Here is a 20,613-nt window from a genome sequence, read left to right as displayed (position 1 = left end):
TCTCCTTCCCTAACCCCCTCCTTAGCGCTTCCTTGAGTTTAAAATAAAAGAAGTCCATTAAAGTAAAAGAAGTCCTGCTGTCCATAGAGGCTTAGAGTCCATCGTGACCATCCACATCCTGATATTTCTAAGCAGGGTGAGCTGGCGAAGCATCCCGCCGGAATCGCCCACTGCCCCCTCGCAGGCTGAGCCCCTCCAGCCGAAAGCCTCTGGGCCACCTCCCGGAAGAATAGTGCCAGCCGGTGCCCATCTTCTGGGCTCTGAAAAGGAAAGGGGAGACCTCCCCCCCCCCTTCCTGGCAGCTCCGCTTGTCACGGCGTTTGCTGACAACCCCATTGAAAACAGCCCTCGCTGCCGCTGTGAAGCCTCTTCCTGTCTCCCATTCACTCCTTCCTCAGACGGTTTTTGAAAGCCGAAAAGTCTGGAAAAACACACACTCCCCCCAGCCCACCCCCCGGCCCCATCACCGAGGGAGAAGGGGCGGCAGCTTGGGTGAGCGGGCCTGCCGAGCATCCTCACCTGGCCCCATGGCGCACCGCCTCCAATTAAATCAAAATGGTTTGTTTTTAATGGTCTTTTACACTGACAAGTGGGCGATCATTTTGGGCCCACGAGCTGTCAGGGAACTGAGGCAAATCCTCCGTTGATAATGCCCAATGCTTCCAATTAGGAGCTGAGGCCGCTCCTGGCGCACTAACGATTCCCCAGCCGCCCCCCAGGCCCCTTTGGCGCTGGCTGTTTCTTCTTCCTTCTCCACTGCAAATTACTGACACAAAACGGAAGGCCCCGCGTCTCCTCCGCCACGCCAGGCCCGGGCCCTGTTGGGCTTAATGAGCCGATGGAAGTTTCGTGGCTCCGGCGCTAAATTCTTTTCTTGTTTGACAGCTCCTCGGCTAAGGCAAGTGTTGACCTTATAAAAGATTTAGTGTTTCTCATTATTTTCTGTCAAGCTTCACAAGTGATGGCTGTGCGGTTATCATTTGCATCCTGGGGTGCGTGTGCGTGTGTGTGTGTGTGTGTGTGTGTGTGTGTTGGACGGGGCTCCGAAGTGGAGACGGGGAAACGGGAAGGGGTCTTTCTCTCCCCTAGTTGCATTTGGGTCCCGCACACCAGCTACTGGCTTGACATCCTTCTCGGGCTGAGGTGTTTCAAAGAGAAGGCAGGATGCAAAGCCGGGAGGACGGATGGTTCGATGGCTTCGGGGCCTCCCAGCTGGAGCTTTGGTGGAGGCACCTCGAGGCTGATGGACTCCCAGAACCTGGGGGCGACAGCCCAGCCGGGGACGGACGTGCTGGGCAAAAGGATGGGCTGAGGTAGACGCGGTCCTGAGGACAGTTTTAGGGCTACACTCAAGACTTCATCACGGGGAACTCACTCTTTTCTTACAGGCCCCGTTGAAAGCCATCACCAGCAAGGTTTTTCTCTCTGCTCTGCATCCTAAATGAGGATTTAATGTTTTTAAAAAAGCAGAACCGATTTTTTTTAAGTGGCACGTATTATTGTCCCCTGTGGGATGACTATGGGAGCATGTGTTAGTCTTTACTTGGCTCCTGCACCCACGCCAAATGGGGGCCGCTCTATAAATAACAAGACTCCAGGGAATCCACGCTGGCTGCCCCATCTCCCCTCTTTCATTCCCTGTGTTCTCCCCTCACTCTAACCTACCCACTGGTCTTCCCAGGTGAGGGTGCCCCGAGGTTGCCTGAAGAGGGAGAGAGACAGTTAAGGGCAGGTGAACGCATGGATGTCTTCTCCCAGGGGTTCTGAGTCTTTGTTCCTCCCTGTTACCGTGGGAGACTCGGTTTTGATCCTCTTAGAGCAAATACATGGCACCCTCTCCCTTCCACGCCCATGGCAGATCTTGCTAATCAATCACCGCACACTTTTTCATAGGCCTAGATTCAGCCTGAGAATATTTTATGACAGAACATGGGCGTCAGCCACCATCACGGGAAGTGCAGCCTACTTGCCATCCCTGCCTTAGAGGGGCCATTTAAATAAACTGCTAAGGATCCTAAAAGTCCTTGCCTTTTTATGCTACATCAAGATGATTTTTATATAAAAGGAAATAAAATATAACCCACCAAAGGAAAATAGATACATTGGACTTCATCAAAATGAAAACCTTCGGTGCTTCAAATGATGCTATCAAGAAAGTGAAAAGACAACCCCCAGAAGAGGAGAAAATATTTGCAAATCAAATATCCCATAAGGGACTTGCATCTATGAATATAAATATTACTCTTACAACTCAGTAATGAAAAGATAACCCAAATTTTTAAATGGTCAAAGGAGATGAATAGATATTTCTCCAAAGAAGATATACACAAATCACCAATACACACATGGAAGATGCCCAAAGTCATCAGTCATTAGGGGGATGCAAATCAAAACCTCAGTGAGACACCGCTTCGTACCCAAGAACTAGGATGGCTGTAATAAAAAAAGACAATAACAAGTGTTTGCAAGGACACAGAAATCAGAACACTAATACATTGCTGGTGAGAATTTAAAAATTGTGCAGCCACTTTGGAAAACACTGTGACAGTTCCCCAAAAGGCTAAACTCAGAGTTTCCATGTGACCCAGCAATTCTGCTCGTAGGTGTATACTCAAGAGAAATGAAAACACACATCCATGCAAAAACCTGTACATGAATGTCCCTAGCATCATTATTCATAAGAGCCAAAAAGGGGAAATAACCCAAATGTCCATCAACTGAGGAATGGATAAACAAAATGCGGTAGATCGTACAATAGAATGTCACTCAGCAATAAAAAGGAATTAAATAGTGAAACATGCTACAGCATGGATGGACCTTGAGGATGTGTTATGTTGAGTGAAAGAAGCCAGTCACCAAAGACCATGCACTGTATGATTTCATCATTAGGAAATGTCCAGAATAGGCAAATCCATAGAGATAAAAAGTAGAAGAATTGTTGCCAGGGGCCAGGAGGAGGGAAATGGGGAGTGATTCCAAATGGTACAAGGTTTCTTTGGGGGATTATGAAAATATTCTAAACTTAGATTATGCGGGTGGTTACACAACCCTATGAATATACTAAAAATCATTGATTTATGCACTTTTTTTTTTGGAAGAAAAATTTTTTCTTTTTCTTTGTTTTAAATTTTAACTTAATTTTTATTTTATATTGGAGTATACTTGATTTACAATGTTCTGTTAGTTTCAGATGTACAGCAAAGATTTATACACTTTAAAAGGATGAATTTTATCTCAGCAGAGCTGTTTAAAAAAAAAACTTGAAAAAAAAATAGCCCACCGGAGTCAGACGAGTACTCATCGCCCAGATTCTGTCTTTGGAGCCTTGAACAGGGTGATAATTGGGCACCGAGAAATAGCCTCAGATGGTGAGGGAGGGTCTCGTGTGTCCCCAGCCTCCCCAATGAGCTATTATGACTCTCGCTTAACCTGCAGCCTATTAAACTTAGACACTGAAGAAGCAGAGGTGGGCACCAACCTGGAGTTTTTTGGAAAATTCAAACACCCTGCCTTGGCATTACCCTATTATTTATCTACCGGCACCTGGCAAGCAGATTCATTGTTCAATTTTGATCTCAACTGCTGCTGACTAGCCTTAGCTAATCCTTGGGAATGATCTAGAGATATTGTTTGGCTTCTGGAAATAGCAAAACGATTCTTATGTTCAAAGACATGCATGACTCTCTTTTCTTCTGCCGCAGTAAGCCTCAAGAACTCCACAGTCAGTGGAGGAGAAACCTGGTTCCCAGGTCTGGCTTGGCCGCTTGGTAGCTGGGTCTCCTTGAGCCAGTGTCTTAACCATTCTGAGAATCAGTTTCCTCTCTTGTCAAGTGAGGGTGGTACCCCCAGCCCTCACCTGGGGGCCATCACTCTCCCCCTTCACCTGACACGGTCCCCTGAGGTCCCACGTTAGACCTTGTGGGCCGGCAGGATGTTTGTTTTTCTAAGCCCGGGTTTGGATGTTCTTTGAAAACACAGCATGAGTCAGCAGGGCGGGTCAGGCCCTGTGTCCTTGCTCCATTTATTTTTGGACCACAGAGAAATTAGAGCTGGTAGCAGAATAACAATTTAGGGGACCAGATGTCTCAGGAGAGACTGCCACCCTCGTTAATTACTTACACTACAGACCTGCTACATCAGAGCCTAGGACCCACCGTGCCCGCCGACATCCTGCATGGATTTGTGTTCTACGGGGCCTCTGACCTCCAGCTGCCCGAGCTTGGCAGAAATTACTGACTTGGGACTGATCCATAATTTTCAAGTACCTCTCATTAGAGGAGACAGCCCCTCAATCTTTTAAAGCAAAATCTCTCCCAGTCACCTGAGCGGTTGTCACTTAAAAAAAACTAAACTAAAATCTCTATAGCTGTCATTTTTTTTGTTTGTTTAGCTCTTTGGGAGTTTTTTTTTTTTTTAATCTGGCTATTTTTTGCTCAGATCCTACCTTTTTGCCTTCTCGGCCCCCAGACTTGGCCCTGGAGGACTTGGTGTCCAGTAGGGGGACCACTGTGAGGCTCATGAGAGGGGCCTGGAGAGCAGCTGGCCCGGCTGCCCCTTTTAGGAGGATGTGCCAGGAGGATCGTGGGAAAGCTGCTCAGTTTGTGAACCTGACTGGTGGGTGGGTTCCTCCCGCTGTGGGGGCACAAGCCAAAGTCACACACCACTGGTGGTGACACTCCTTTTGGCAGCAAAACTCCGGATTCAAATGGGATCAAACACAAATCTCCAACAAACAGCTCTCGTCAAACAGAGGAACTGTTTCTAAATTGCAGGTGTGTGGAGGGAGAGACCTCTGGCCCTGTGTCACTTCTCCAAAACGCAGTTTGAAAATCACCTCTTGTGTTTTCATCTTAAAAAGACAAAAAGGCAATACTCCCTTACAGATAAAACCGAAGCACCCTCTGCTTCCCCGTTCTCACCCCCTCCCTCCCAGAGGCAATGCCAGGCATGACTTCCGGGCACGTTCTTTCCTCCCATTTCTTTCCGTTTAACTAGATTCATGCACAGGCTTGAACAACACAGGGGATCGTTTTGTAGGTTTTACGTTTTTCATGTAAATGGCATCATACTTACGTTCCATCTGTAAATGAAACTTTTTTCCATGCAACGTTGTGTTTTTGGTTCAGCTGGACCTGGAGCAGCCCAGTTCAACAGAACTTTCTGTGATGATGGATGTGCTCTGCAGCTGCCCTGCTCAATGCAGTAGCCCACGTGGGCACACGGGCTTATGGAGCCCCTGGAATGTGGTTTGCGGGACAGAGCGACTGAATTTTTCATTTTATTTCATTTTCGTCGGACAGGCCCTCTCTGGAGCAGTCATTTTAACTGATGCCGATTATTCCACTGCGTGAATTCACCACCTTCGGTATATCCGGTCCCCACTGATGGGCAGGCGGTTGTTTCCAGGATTTTGTATCATGTTGTAATGAGGATTCTTGTACACATCGCTTGGTGGACCTTTTTGAAGGTCTCTCCAGGGTATGTACCTAAACATGTACTTGTGGGTTCATAGGCTCCAGCCTTTCTAGCTGAAGCCAAATCCCTCTCCAAGTGGTTGTAACGATGAGCACCGTCTCTAGCAGTGTATGAAAGTTCCCATTTCTACTGTCGGACTTGTGACCATTATTACCAATCTGATGGGCGAGAAATGGTATTTCTTGCTTTGTTCCCTGATGACATACTTTAGGTTGAGCCCCTTTCCCCGTGTTTGCTGGCCTTCAGATTTCCCCTCCGTGACCTGCCCTGTTCATCCCTTCTGCCTGTTTTTATTTTTGTCGCCGTGGGACTGCAGCACCACTTTCACCCTCACCTCATCCCCACCTTATCCTTCAAGTCTCTGCTTGTATGTTATTTCCTCTGGCCCCAAAGTCTGAGTTTTTAATTCTCTGTATTATAAGCTCTTACAGAATCTGGTACTTCTTTTAATAGTTAGCACAACTGGACTTCCCTGGCGGTCTAGTGGTTATGACTCAGTGCTTCCACTGCAGGGGGTGCGGGTTCAATCCCTGGTCAGGGAACTAAGATCCCACGCAGCCAAAAAAAATAGTTAGCACAACTATAAGCGAATAATTAGTTGTGTGATCGTATTTTTATTACTAGTTTCCTGGCTCTATGACAGTAGAGGCTTTCTAAATTCTCCCTGAATCATGGTACCTAGTGTAGAGTCTGGCACACAGTGGGTACTCAATAAGTATTCAATAAGTGAAATAATGAGCACATAGATGAAAGGGCAATGGTCACACCTTATCCCCTAACCCAGATCACATGGGCACCTTCTCTATAACGGCACCAGGTTATTCCACGTAGCAATTTTCTGTCAAAAGTGGATCAGACTTTTCAAACGAGCATAAAAACTCAACAAATACCAAAAGGTCTGATTCACGCAGATCACTTTGGCACCAAAGAAATTAAATTAGAAATCGGTCGCAAATGTAACTAACAAAATTGCCTGGAAATTTAAAACCATATTTATAAATAACTTCAGGACCAAAGAAGAAATCCAAACAGAAATTTGATAGAGATTAGATGAAAAGAGAACCGAACAAAAATAAAGGTAACTCAAAACTTGTGAGATGAGATAAAAGAAAATGTAGAGGGAAACACAGTTGCCAATGCTATGTTGTATAAATGTTAATACTAGGAAAAAAAAAGAAAGATTAAAAGGTAATTATAGCTAAGCAGACAACTCTAGATGCTAGAAAAAGAACAACAGAGAAACTTCAAAGAAGGAAACCATGAAGCCAAGAGCAAAATTAATGAAATGTCAAAGGCACAATTAAGGGTATCAATCAGACGAAAAGTTGGCTCGTTTTAAGTAGATCAGAAAAGCACAGATGCTTTCAAATGAATTGGGAAATGGGATCCAGGAATCTAGATCCCCGGGGACGGAGTGGGGCCCACAGTGGGCAGGGCATGGACCTCAGGAAAAGGCGATGGAAGTGGCTGCTAGTGTCAGCTCTGCCCAGGACCACAGAGACCCTGGGAGAATCGCTTCCCACCTTTGGGTCTCGGGTTTTCCATCTGTATCATGGGAGAGTTGGATTCAGTGATCTCCGAGGTCTCTTCCAACCCCAGGTTTCTGGGAATCTTTTATTCCAGTCTGGTTGCAGAGAGGCAAAGGGTGTTATCCAGGGAGGGGATTACGATCCTAGGACCGGTGTTGAATGCAAATCTTTTTTAAGATCTGCCAGTTGCCCACCTCCTCCCTTTCCTCATCTCTGTCCTTCAGTCACACTGATTGGCTTTCACTCCCTCCCATTTGCCCAAACTTGCTCAGAGTTTGGGCTGTTACCTCCCATCTAGGACATTTTTGCCTTCCTCTTCCCCTGGATAGCTCTCTATTCCTCTCTAGAAAGAACTTCCTGCCTCCCAGGTGGAGATAGAATTCCCCAGTCCACAGTCCTATTAAATCGCCATTAAACAATTACACGTCTAGTGTGTTTAGCGGCCACCTCCCAGGCCGTCTTGCAGGATCCATGTGGGTCTGCCTTATTCACCAGCGTATCCCCAGGGTGTACTGTGCAGTGCGGGCACCCGGTCTGCACTTATTTGGGCGATGTATTGAGATGCTCCCCCTTCAAATAGGACCAGCACCTTCGCCAACCCGCCCGTCCTGCTCCCAGGGCTGCTGGTGGGCCAGTGGCGCTCGCCTCTTATTTACCTGCATTGACCTAAGAGCGACTCGGCTCCATTCAGCAGAGCTGTCTCCTGCCAAAGCCGTTACAATTTCTTAGCTCCAGGCGGAGACAGACTGCAGATGGCTTAATTTAGAAGCATCTCAGAAGGAATTCTTGCTCCACACCTCTTCATCCTTTGACTCCGGGGGTCCACAGGGTCGTGACCACAAGCGCTTGAGGCCTGACTTGTCATTAGGACCCTCATCTCTGGCTGAGCCGCTATTTTAGGAGGAGAGGGCGTGCGTGCGTTCGTGCGTGCGTGCGTGCATGCAGGATGGGAGCCACACCGTTGCCAGCAGTGCCTTTCACTTGTCTCATTTCCTGGGCATTTATTAAGAGAGTGGAGATTATTGGTAAAGATCTGGGGCCAGGAATCCCACGGCTCTGGGTCTCTGAGACCTGGGGCAAGTGACTTAACCTTTTGGGGCCCCTGTTTCCCCATCTGTAAAATGGAGACAACGTCTGGATACTCTGAGGCTTGTGTGAAATAAGTGCACTGTACCTGACGAACAGCAGGTCTGTTACTGTAACAGCCTGAGGGTCCCAGCCACCAGCCTCCGGGACAAATCCTGCAGAGGGGCGCCTGCATCTTGGCGTTCTGAAAGCTGGAACGCCCCTCTCCGTGGACTCCCATGTTCTGCTTGGGGCTCTGGGGATTTCATGGGTACAGAATAGGCCCTCTTTCCCTTCTCTTTCTAAAGAACAATCTCATGAGGGCAGGGGGTAAGCTTTTGCTTGAGTTAGCTCTCGGGAGAGTCGACCAGCCCCAGCAACTAAGCATCTCCTTCGGTTTTCACCTCCAGACTCACACGCGACCCCTCTTCTCCTTCTGCTGACACCATTTCCCCTGCCGTACCTCCCTTCCACCTCCCTCATCCCAATCCTTCCAGGCCCACCTGGCCTGAGAAGCCTTCCTTGACCACCCGAGGCCAGGTGAATTCTGCCCTCTTCCTTCCTTCACTCTCTCGTTCATTCATTCACTCATTTGTTCACTCTTCCAACTTTGTTTCAACACTTCCTGAATGCCAGGCCCCATGTCAGGCACTGGGCGTCCTCAGGGAACAGGGCAGGTGCAGACCCCACCTCTTAGGGCTCTGGGGCTGGACACTCACCTAAGCTCCCCTGGATCCACCCCAGGGATGACTTAACTCCAAGAGTCCAGCAGGAATGGGGGTCCATCGACATCGGAGACCACATACGACACTCCGGCCTCCCCCACGTCAGCCCAGTGCTGCTGAGAACATAGTAGGTGTCAGGATGTGTGTGGTCAGCCACTGGGGTGAACCTCCTATGCCCAAAACACCCCTTTGGAAAACCAGGGGGAAATGGAACTGGGAATGCCAAAGTACAAAGGGTGTGGCGCTTCGCCATCCCTGGCACATAGGTGCTTAATAAATACTTTTTTAGATGGATGGATGAATGAATATTTCTTCCTTGACAAAGTTTTTAAGTAAAAGGAGATTGCAAAAAAGAAAGTATTTACTAGGGTTCTCTTTTATTTGTGTGCTGGTTTTAACCTGATTACCTCTAAGCTGAGCAGGCCCTACGGCCTGGATCCTCCACCTACTCAGGAGATGAGAGTGAGTTCTGAGCCTGCTGCCATCAGCACCACCCACCATCAGCATCACCCACCATCAGCACCAAATCAATACCATCAGCACCACCCACCATCAGCATCACCCACCATCAGCACCAAATCAACACCACCCACCACCCACCATCAGCATCACCCACCATCAGCACCACCCACCATCAGCACCATCCACCATCAATACCACCCAACATCAACACCACCCAGCATTCCTGCATGCTGAACTACTCAGGGAATGGCTTGAGGGCTGCATTTGTTTCCCGAGGCTGCCATAACAAACTACCAAACACATAATGGTTTAAAGAATAGAAATTTATTCTCCAACAGTTCTGGAGGCCAGAACTCCAAAATCAAGATGTCAGCAGGGTCACACTGCCACTGAAGGTTCTAGGGGAGAAGGCTTTCTTGCCTTTTCCAGCTACTGGTGGCTCCTGGCGTTCCTAAGCTCTGGCTGCATCACTCCAATCTACGGCTCTGTCTTCACGTGGGCTTCTCCTCTGTCTGTGTCTTCTGTCTCTTACAAGGATGCTTGTCATTGGATTTAGAGCCCACCTGAATATTCGGGATATTCTCATCACAAGATCCTTAATTACATCTACAGAGACCCTTTTTACAAATAAGGTCACATTCACAGGTTCCGGGGTTAGAATGTGGATGTATCTTTTGGGGGGAGGTCACCATTCAACCCTTTACAAGAGCCACAGAGGGACGTGTAGAGTTGCAGAGAGGTGGACTTGCAGAGCTGTGTTTCCCTGTTAAGAACGACTGGTGACCGGGCCGTAGGGACAGAACTATTGCCACTCTGAATGCTACAGATGACCATAGAGGTCTAAGAGGCCCAGGCGGCTGGGCATCCAAATCAGCCGGGGTATCCAGGAGGCCTTACTGAGCATCTCTAGCTGCCTTCTGGGAAGCACAGGTGTCAGGAAAATCATGTCACTGTGTAAAAATTCCCATCCCTTGCTGGAGGGGATACAAGATGTACCTTGGAAAAGGCCTTTTGTTTATGGCTACTTTCCTCCTGCACAGTGTATTGGAACTTCTTTCTTCTCAATAACTTCTGTGAGGCCACTTGGCAATTTTTCTGAAACTGGAGATTGAGCTGAGAACAAGATCGTGGTGTGATTGATGGAAATGAGCTGACACCAGGCATTGAGCCTGGGTCTGGGTGGGGCTTCGGTGACTGTCGGAAGGACCTGCCCAGGTGCAGTCCGAGCTTTGGGATTGGGCTCAGGCCCTGCCCGGGTGACAAGAGCCCCGGACGATCCTGACGTATATCCCAGAAACCGGAAACCTGAGGCCGGAGCTGGGATGGCTCCCAGAAATGCCACCACACCTGCAAAGGGTCCATGAATCTCCTGCGCTGTTTGTACATTAGGACTTGTGGGTACTTATTTTCCCAGAGGAGAGGGTCATGGCTTTCTGCAGGGTCTCCAGAGTCTCCACACCCCCCAGAGAGTGAAGGATGCAGTTTTATGTCCCGGAATAATTAACCCAATCTACTTATCACCATTTGATTTTTTCATGGGTTTCTAATAAGCATTTGCAGCCCCCAACCCCCTTTTCACCCCATGAGTGAGGTGCAGGGAGTCCCCCCACTCCCCTGACACGGCATGAGTGGCAGCCAAGGCAGAATATTCTAGAAGGAATCTAGAACTTAGTGCCCAGGGGTTAGTGAGTGGGGGGTGGGTGCTAAAGCAGATTTTCTCTGCCACTGATTCCCTCTGGGGCCAACCCTGGACCAAACTCTGCTCCGGGCCTCAGTTTCCTCACCTGTAAAACGAACATGGTCAAGTTGGATCCTGTTGTGCCCTCCTGTGACCTGACGCGCCTGCTCTCCCCTGACGGCAAGCGTGGCCCCCTGGACCTGAGGTTTGGGTCTCACTGACCCTAAGCCATGGCCCAGACCTTGGACTGGGGGTGTCTGACGGGGTCCGGAGGGAGGCAGCAGATGCAGGATCCAGGGAACCAGGAGGCCACGTCAGCTCTGCATCTGCGTTTTCTGCTGTCAGGAAACTGCTTTGGGCCACGAGCTCTGGTTAAGGGTCATGACTTCCCCCCAGGCCCCTGTGCTCCCCCCATGGGGGCCAGAGTGTGGGACGCAGAGCACAGAGACGTTCCCTACAAGTTCCTCCTGGCCTTCCCTCTACTTCCTTTTAATACCTTATCCTCTCCCAGTTTTTCTTTTCTCCCACCTTTCGTCAAGGGAAGGCTGCCTGCAGCTCTATGGTCTCGGCTAACCCCGTCGCCCGTGGTGGTGAGGGCACCCCCGGCCTGGTCCTTCGCCAGAGCCTGTGGCCATCCTGGCCGTGGGTCCTGCCTTACCCTGAAGTCACGGCAGAGCCTTCGGCTGCTCCCGCCGACCCTCATCTGGGCCACCATGTCGCCTTGTGGACTTGAGCTGCGGGGCGCCCCAAGGCCAGCACGCATGTGGCCCCCTTAGCCTGGGAAAGCCCTGCTCATCCTACGAGCCTCCCCTTGTTCCCCAGAGAGGCCCCTGACTCCGGGGAGGCTTAAACCCACCTACCTGTGCTCACTGACGCCCCCATCACTGCACCGATTCTCATGAAACAGCTGCGTAACCATCGCCCACGTCCGCTCCCCCCCCCAACCCGGGAAGAGTGAGTCCCTCTCATTCATTGCGGTACCCCAGTGCCTGGCACAGAGCTGTGCTCAGTTAATATGTGTGGCCTGAACGAGTGAGTGAATGAATGAATGAATGAATGAACGGATGCATAAATAAACAAGCAAGCCTGAACTCTTTCTACCCCGTGCCTCCCTTAGTTATCCTAAAAGAGAAATGCCATTTTACGGGCATTCTCTGGCATTTGGAGGTGGTGTAACACACCCAGGAGACAGGAGAGGTTTCCACTCACCACCATTTCTTGAGAGGCAAGCGCAGGCCAAAATACTGATTGCATAAAATTTTAACGACAGGGGCCCCCCACTCCTTGGATCTGGCTCCGGTTCTGGCGCAACTGAGTGTTGGCCCCTGGAGTGCGGGGTGGCCTCAGATGGTCCTGCGGTGACGGAGTGCCAACCGTGCCAGGAAGCCCCCCTTGGAGAGGGCGGCTTGTTTGGGGTTTTAATGGTGGAGAATCAGCATGTGAAGGATGACGCTGGCTGTGAGGTCCCACCGTACGGTGACCCCGGTCCTCGGTAGGTGATATTTATCATGTACACGTCGTCCCGGCAACGAGCTGGACAAAAGGAAAAACAAGGGCACCGGGCAGCCCTGCTCTCGCACCCCTGTCCCATATCACCCCTCACTTTACCCCGCAGCACCAGGACAGCACGTTGCCTTCACTTCTTTCCCTCTGACAGCGATTTTTATTATTACTCTAAGATAGAAGTAGGGGGCGGGCCAGGGAAGGAAGGGGAGCCCCCAGGCCGAGCCCCCGAGCACTCATGCCCACTGACCCGCTCTCCCTCTGTCCACAGGTGGGCCCCCATCTCGATACCTTCCCCACCGAGGCCCATCGCCAGAGAGCCTTCAAAGCCCACCGGGAAGAGTGTGCTGTGCGCCAGGGAACCCTGCGGATGGGCAACTACACCCACCCCTAAAGCCTTCTTGACACAGTAGAAAATTCTCTGAAGGACTCACCTTTCTTGCCCCAACTAACATAAGACAGTCCCCCGTTGTTCTGCAGGTTCTGGCTTGGCCAGGACCTCAGATTCAGGTCTTAGTTTGATCGTTTTTGGTAAGAGCCCCTCTTTAGAGTTAGCTACACTCGCTTCCCTTAGCCCCAGTGACCCTCCACTTAGGGACCGCCCTCCTCCTGCAGGCCCCCCACCCTCTCTTCTCAAGCCCTCACCTGGTAAGAGAAACCCAAAATCCAAGGCAGATTTTAGACTCCAGACTAAGGAGCGATTCTGAGGCTCTGCCCTCAAGTGTTAAGAACAACCCATGTATTTGCTGCAGAAAGTGTGACAGTACCATGCTTTGAAAGCCCTCATTTTATATTCCAAACATGAGTTTTAATTGCTTCTTTTGGGATTCCTGATATCTCTCCATGGCAGTACCATCTCTCTGGGACCTGTGAGGGCAGGAAGAGTCCACGTTCCTTACTCAGAGCGGCCCTCACCTCCTCAGTGCTGGGCCCAGATGGGCTCCTCCACTGGCACTGACCTTGGAAGGTCACCCCTCCCCCTCCCGAAAGAGAGAGACTTCCGGGGCTGAAAGCACCCAGGCTGGGGCACTTTGCACCTCAATCTTTCTGCAGGTCCGTTGGCTTCTCCCCACAAATTAGATACTGATCTATTTTAAATTAAAAGTGCTATTTGTCATCCTCCTCCTGTGCCTTTATTTGAAAGCGAGTAAACCTATGAGCAGGGTGAGAACAAACCTCAGACTCTTTAAGGGAGATGACCTCCAAGACCTCTCGACAGCACCTGTGCAAAGCCCATCGCTGACCTTCAACCTGGATCTCTCCCGAGAATGCCACACTCACGTAGCCAGCTGCTCCCCGGATGTCTCCACTCAAGCATCTGGCATTCATCTCAAACCAGCACAGCCAAGACAGAACTCTGGATTTTTTTCCGCCAGACTCGCTTCTCCCTCCATTTTTCCCATCTCATACTTGAGATCACCCAGATGCTGAAGACGAAAAGCTTCACGACTCTGTTTTCTTCACGCTCTCATCCAATCCATCAACAAGCCCTTCGATGTTACTTCCAAAAACACCCTGATTCATCCCGTCTCTCCGAGCCCCCATCATCTCTCTGGAGAATTGCAGTAGGTTCCTGAACCACCTTCCTGCTTCTACCCACAATCCCTTCTCCACAGCTTGTCACCAGCCCACCCCTTCTTGTCATTTAGATCTTAGCTCAAAAGCCAAGTCCCCCACTCAGGGAGTTCCCTGGTGGCCTATGGTTAGGATTCCAGGCTTTCACTGCCATGGCCTGGGTTCAATCCCTGGTCGGGGAACTGAGACCCCGCAAGCCGTGCAGTGTGGACCAAAAAAGAAAAAGATATGAACAAGTCCCCCACTCAAGGGGCCTTCCCTGGAGTAACCCTCAGGTAAACCCACACCAGCCTGTTTTATTCTCGGCAAAGCAATGAGCCCTTGTTTATTGCCTGTCTCCTCTTCTAGAAGGGAAGTGGCATGGGATCAGGGGTCTAAGGGCCCAGGGCCCAGACCTAAGGGCCTGTGGAATGACCTGCTGCCTGAACATCTGCTGTGGCTCCTGAGTGCCTGGCGGGGACCATCCATCAGCCTAGGCCGGGAGACACACCGAGTCTGGTGACTACAGATCTGAGTGAGTTTCTTGAGCAGCCTCCCCACTCCCAACACACACACTCACTGCAGCTCCTTAGAAGCTAATTCCATAAAAATGCCACACACACTACCAACCCCCTCAGGAATCTGGTTCAGTGGGGGGCCTTGACAGACCTCACCCCATCCTAAGGGCCTAGAATTCCCCTCCCACCCCACGAACCAGACAAGCATCCCTACTGGTCTTTGCTAAAGCCACCCTGCAGCCTTCTGACCCCCGGGGGGAGCGACCCCGGTGAGGGAGCAGGGCCGAGCCTGAGGGACCTGGCCACTGAGCAGGCAGCCATGCAAGGGCATGAAACCCAGCTCCACTAAGTAATTTCTGTGTGACCCCGAGAAAGTGTCCTAACCACTCTTTGCCTCATCTGTGAGACAGGACCCTGACACACCACAGGAGTTTTCATCAAGTGAAATTAGATAATGATTACATTCAAGAATGTGTATAATGTGATTAGCACAGGATCTGGCACTTTCAAGCAATAGATGAATGCGAATTATTATTTTCTTCTTATTAATAAAGCACACTGCAAAGGGACAACCGGAACTCTGTGAGGGATCAAGGGCAGAGGGCAGGATGCTCAAAGCCTTTGTGTCCAGATGCATCAAGAAGGTCAAGATATTTGGAATTGAACCCACTCTTTTGTTCTGAAATCCCCAGTGGAAAGGGCGGGGGGTTACACATCAGGACACAGAATTTCCTGAAGGACCTGAAGTTAGGCTCTATCCACAGAAGAGTGAGCGATTCTGCTATGGCAATGAGCAAGATGCCCCACTGCTCAGTGGTCCCTCCAGGCCTGCTTTTCCAAGGATTGGGCCAAAGGGGAGAATACGGACTTGGCCAGAAAAAGCTCCGGGAAATCTATTTTGTCTCTCCAATTACTTCTTGCCTCAGAAGCAGGCAGACCGCGTGCTGTGGGACTCGAGGGGGCTGTGACAGATGCCCTGGGAACACACCTCCATCCTCTCCCGGAGTCTCCCCAGCCTCTGTGCACTCCCGGGCCACGCTGGGGTGGCTCGCGCAGATTTCCTCAGCTCCTTGTCCTACAGCGCCACCCTCTGGCAAGTCTGAGTATGAGGCCAAGGAGGTGCCTGGCCCTTCCCTCCGTTCCTCCTTCCCTCCCCCAGCTGGGTCCTTCCCTCCTCATTAATTATTTGTGCCTCCACAAAGCCCCAGGTCCGATTCTGGTCTGATTCCGCCTTCTCGGGTATCCTGTCACATCGGCCAAACGCCTGTCCTGGCTCACGCTGACCCTGCCTGGGGGGTCTCCCGGCACAGCTGGAGTCCCTGACTATCCTTCCTGACCCAGGGTAGAGTCCCCAAAGGTTCCAGCCTGCAGGGGCCTTAGGGACCATCTGCTAACCTCCCTCCACCACCATCGTCCCCACTTCACAGATGGAAAAGAGATGTCAAAGGAGGCCTGAGTTCACTCAATAAGCCGGCCCCAGGCCAGTGACTGGTCCACTATGCATTCCAGAGCCTGTCCCTCCAAACCACTCCTCAATTAAAGATGGGAGGAAATGGGGGGGGGGCTTAGCTTTCCATCCCAAGTCGTCCTAATCACGTGCCGACAAATGCCACGTGAGCATGGCTGTCGCCAGAGATACGGCCTTGAGCCCCTGTTTTTGTTCATTTCCCTGCTGGTTGGCATTTGGGAACATTCTACCTCCTGGTCGGGTTTCTTGGCCAAACCCCACCAGAGATTTAATCAAATAGAGAGGCCCATGTGTACCGTCCTCACGAACCACAAGGAGGCAGCTGGTCTGGACCCTCAGCCGGTCAGCTTGAAATGCTCAGAAGTTCCCTTGGAGGTGGAGGAAGGCAGTGCCCGTGTTGCTGCGCACTTGGCAGGAATGGGGAGCAAGTGCGGGCCTGGGGTGTTGAGACGGAGCCTTTGGAAACAGGACTCACGAAGCTGGGAGGGGCTTGAAGACACGTCTAGTCCTTCCAGAGAAGACAGAGGGATGCAGTTACTTAGTAGCCAAACTAGGACTAGAGCAGACCTCTTGGCTGGTAGGTCCAGCTTTCTTTTCATGCTGAATACCCACTGACTTCAGTCTATTTCCAGTCTCTTTTTTCTTTTCTTTCTTTGTTTTTTGGCCACAAGCCGGGATCTTAGTTCCCCGGCCAGAGATTGAAGCCGGGCCACGGCGGTGAAAGCACCGACTCCTAATCACTAAACAACCAGGGAACTCCCAATTTCCAGATTTTTAAACTAGAGCCCAAACCTCATTGGTTCTCTCATTGCCACACACTCCCACTCTGATATAACCAGATAACTAACAATTTTCTCAGCCCGAAGAAAGGAGAGGGGGTTCTGGAGTCTGACATCATGCAGGGTTTTTATCAGGGATGGTAGCAATGAGCCAATGGCGATTGATGTCTGATCTCTGCCTGGCAGGGGGCTTCTAGAAGACAGAAGAGAAAGCACTGCTCACAGGCCACAAATCCAAATCCAGTCCTGGGAGGTCCCTGGATCCAGTTAGAGATGGCTTGGCTTTTTGGCTCACTCATCCAAGCTCCCCAACTAGCAATGGTTTTCGAATCACAGATTTGGGGGTCTAGAGCAAGCACACATGCATGACAGCAAGCAGACCAGAAGCTCAGGCGCCAACGTGGGCCTGCATGACAGTCACACAGGTCTGTGTTTCCAATCAAAAACATTCTCTTGCATTTATCCTTCTTGACCAAAACAGTCTTTCTGCTGCATTTCTTTTTACTTGGGAAACGCTTTGATGCTTGAAATCATCATTAAAAGAAAAAAACAAAAAACAAAAAACTAGGTTGGCTTTTTATACAGGCTCCTAGAACTGAATGAAGGCAAATATAAACTTGAATTCACAAATGGGAAATAATCTCTGAAGGGGAATTTAGGTTGATGGACACTGCTGCACTCTGTGAGATCCATGCATGCAGGTCCATCCTGTCATATCCCCCGTGACATCGCCAGCATCTAGCACGGGGCACACTGTGCAGGACAGACTTCGTGTTTACAGGGGAGGAAGGAAGGAAGAAAGGGAGGGAGGGAGGGAGGGAAGAATAGAGGAAAAGAAAGAATATCTTCTCTTTCTGGTTTCAGGAGCTCCGTGGGGTTTTGAGCTAAACCAACAAAAATGACTGAGAACAGCATGACCTTGAAACCCACAAATTGTCCAAATCCTTGTCTGGCCCATCTGTTTGCATTAGCACCCAAGCTTGGCCCACATCAGCCAAATCCCTTGTCCCCTCCATGTCACAAACCGGTTTTGTAGGAAGGCCCAGAGCAAAGCACAGGGCGGGGGGCCTGACTTCTCCAGTGGGGACCCTAACCTGCCAGAGGAAAAGCTCTGGCTATTGTTCTCCGTAGTCGTGATTTGAAATGCATACTTGGTATTCTCCAGGACCCCAGCCAAGGGCAGAGTCCTCCCAACGACCATGTGAAGCAGGCGACATCACCCCCATCTTACAGCTGAAGAACACATGGCCCAGACAGCGTCTGCTCAAGGTCACAGAGCAGGGCTGGGACTATGGTGAGGCAGACAAGGCCCTGGCCTAAGGTACAAACCTTTTGACTTTCCCCCGAACTCCGTAACCAAGACAAACAATATTTTAATGTAATATTTTAAAATCAAAATTGAAAAATCCCTGATGGACAAAACAGCAACAGGTTCAATAGGGACTTGTATGACTCACCTTACTTGCCTCACCTTAGCCCCAGCCCTGGATTCTAGAGCCAGGAGTCGACTTCAAGACTAACAGATTCTGGAGTCCATATCCTCAGCCATCCCACTCCACCGGCGTTATACTGCCCCTGGCCCCAGCTACTCAGAACTGTGATGACAGCATTCAAGCTACAATCCTTCAGGAGCAGAGAAGAAGACCTCAGGACCATTCTTGAAAAGCTTTGAGCACATCTCCTCATGTGGCTCTGTCTGCTAAGCCAATGAGCAAAACCGGCCAGAATAAGGCGTTTTCCACGCTCAGGGCAGTGGGGTAAGAAAGTTGCTAAGAACCATGGCTCAGCCACTGGCCCAGGCACTGATCCAAAGTCAAACCCAAGCCAAGAGCCGCAGGTGGAGCGGGAAGGACGTGGATTCTATAGGCAGGCCACATCATAGCCGGCATGGGCCTCTCCTATCCTTGCCTCTCACGACAAACCTCTGATGTTAATGTCTTTGGACCAAAGGGAAAGCTGAGGCCCAGGCAAGAGAGATGAGCTGCCCAGCGTGGAAGCAGGGCCAGAGCCCAGGCCTTCTGAGGGCCAGTTCGGGCAGCCGCTTCCCCGCCCTGGAGAAGAGCAAAGGTTCCTCCTTCGTTGCTGTCGCTCTGTGAATGCTTGGTTTGAGCCCTTCTAGGGCTCTGGGTTCATTGAGAGACTGAAGGTTTAAAGGAAAGCAATTTCAAAGGACTGGATGGGCAGGGGCTGGCACTGGAAGCTAGAGAACCCAAGAGAAGTGGGAGGCTTGGGGGGAGGTGTTGGAGCCCAGAACAGGGGTCTGGGTGCTGGTGTCCTGGGAGCCTGGCCCTGGGCGGGACCTCATCTCACTCATTCCCTTTCCCTCCCCTGAGTCCTCCAAGCCTCTTCTCTTCCTGGGTGGAGGGGGGTGGGCAAGACCGCTAAGGTAGAGGGCTGGGGCTCAGCGGGGACAGAGGAGGAGAGAGGTCTGTCTCCTGCCGTGTCAATGGAGTTCTCAGAGGTTAAGTAACTTGCCGTGGTTCACACCCTGCTTTGTTGAAACTCTACCCCTCCAGGACCCACCAGACTCCTTTCTCAAAGGGAGGGGTGGATCACCCACCCAGGATCCCTGGACACTTAGTAAAAGGCCAATTCCTGGGCATCCTCCCAGCTAAACAAGAGCCCAGGTGAGTACACACAGACCTCTCAGGCTGTGGACACGCTGAGGTGCAAGAACCACCCCTGTGATGGAGGAACAATAGTGGAACTGGAAACCCCCAAACAGGAATAAAACAATGTTAGCGAGAGAGGGCTGGGTCCAAATTCCAAACGCAATAAATGGCACCGCATGTTTTATCTCACAGTAGACTATGATAATTCAATACTAATGATAGTATACTAACAACCTGTTAAATATTCTCGGGCTCTAAGAAGCGCCGAGAAGCCGCCTAGGGCTACAGGAGGTTGGGGTTCTTGGCTTTTTTTTTTTTTCCACCGTAGAAGGTTCCCTCCCCAGCCCTTACTCGTCCGCATGCCGCACCCCGCTCCAGCTCTGATACCCGAGCAGTGCCCTGCGCCGCCAGAGGCCTTGTTTTCGCTGGGCCCGGGATCCAAACCCCCGCCTAAGACCCCCGAGGCCAGAAAAAGTCCGTGCTTCGACAGATGCAAGTCCGCCCAGGGCAGGGGCGGCTCGGACCGCCGGCGGGCAGAGCAGGACCAGACTTGCTCGCGGCTTAGCCGATTCCGCGGATCCTGGCCCCGGGGCGTCAGGATCTCTAAGAGGCCCAGGATGACAGGCCCGTTGACCCAAGTTGGGACCTTGGGGTCTGGGGGAGCTGAGGTTCTTCCTGAGATGCGGGCGCAGGTCGGGAGCGGAGTGGGCGGGGAGAGAGTGGAGAGGGGAGAGGAGTCTCCAGAGGCGCCCAGAGCAGAAACGAGGCCCAAGTTGAGGGCCGGCCGGGAAGGGCGAGGGCAGCCCAGGGTCCTCGTGATTTATGCTGCCCTCCCCATCAACCAAACGAAAAGGAACGGACCGGCCGGCTCGGCCCCGCCACGGGAGGCGCCCACTGACGCGGCCGCCGGGCCAGGACGGGGGCCCCTCGGCGCCCGCCCTCCCGCCTCCCCGACAGCTTGCAGCCGAGCCGGGCCCGCCGTCCCCGGGGAGCCGCCCGTCCTCGGCCCCAGCCCGGCGAGGCCGCTTCCAATCTGCCGGCAGGCTCAGGGGGAGCGGGCGGGGAGCCGGGCCGGAGGCCACCGCCGACCTCGCCCGAGGGAGAAGTTTGTGCTCCGCCCGGCTGTGCGGGGCTTCCCCGGGCCGGGGCTCGGGCTTGGGGGGTTCGGGCGCCTCACTGTTCCGCTGAGATCGCAGAGCTGAGCCCGACACGGGGCCGGGGTATTTTCTGGGGGCCCGTGGGGAG

General features: G+C 51.5%; 1 protein-coding gene across 1 annotated transcript in view; it reads left to right on the top strand.

Annotated features, from left to right (window-relative positions):
* CFAP77 (cilia and flagella associated protein 77) overlaps positions 1 to 12,996 on the top strand; it is a 141,434-nt gene extending 128,438 nt beyond the window's left edge. The window contains exon 6 of the mRNA XM_061200902.1: positions 12,709 to 12,996. Coding sequence (XP_061056885.1) covers positions 12,709 to 12,831 — 123 coding nt within the window. The 3' untranslated portion in view covers positions 12,832 to 12,996. The remainder of the gene's footprint in view (positions 1 to 12,708) is intronic.
* The last annotated feature ends 7,617 nt before the right edge of the window (positions 12,997 to 20,613 follow it).

Source organism: Eubalaena glacialis, chromosome 9 (assembly GCF_028564815.1).
Source record: "Eubalaena glacialis isolate mEubGla1 chromosome 9, mEubGla1.1.hap2.+ XY, whole genome shotgun sequence".
NCBI lineage: Eukaryota > Metazoa > Chordata > Mammalia > Artiodactyla > Balaenidae > Eubalaena > Eubalaena glacialis.
This window is presented reverse-complemented; position numbering and strand designations above follow the sequence as displayed.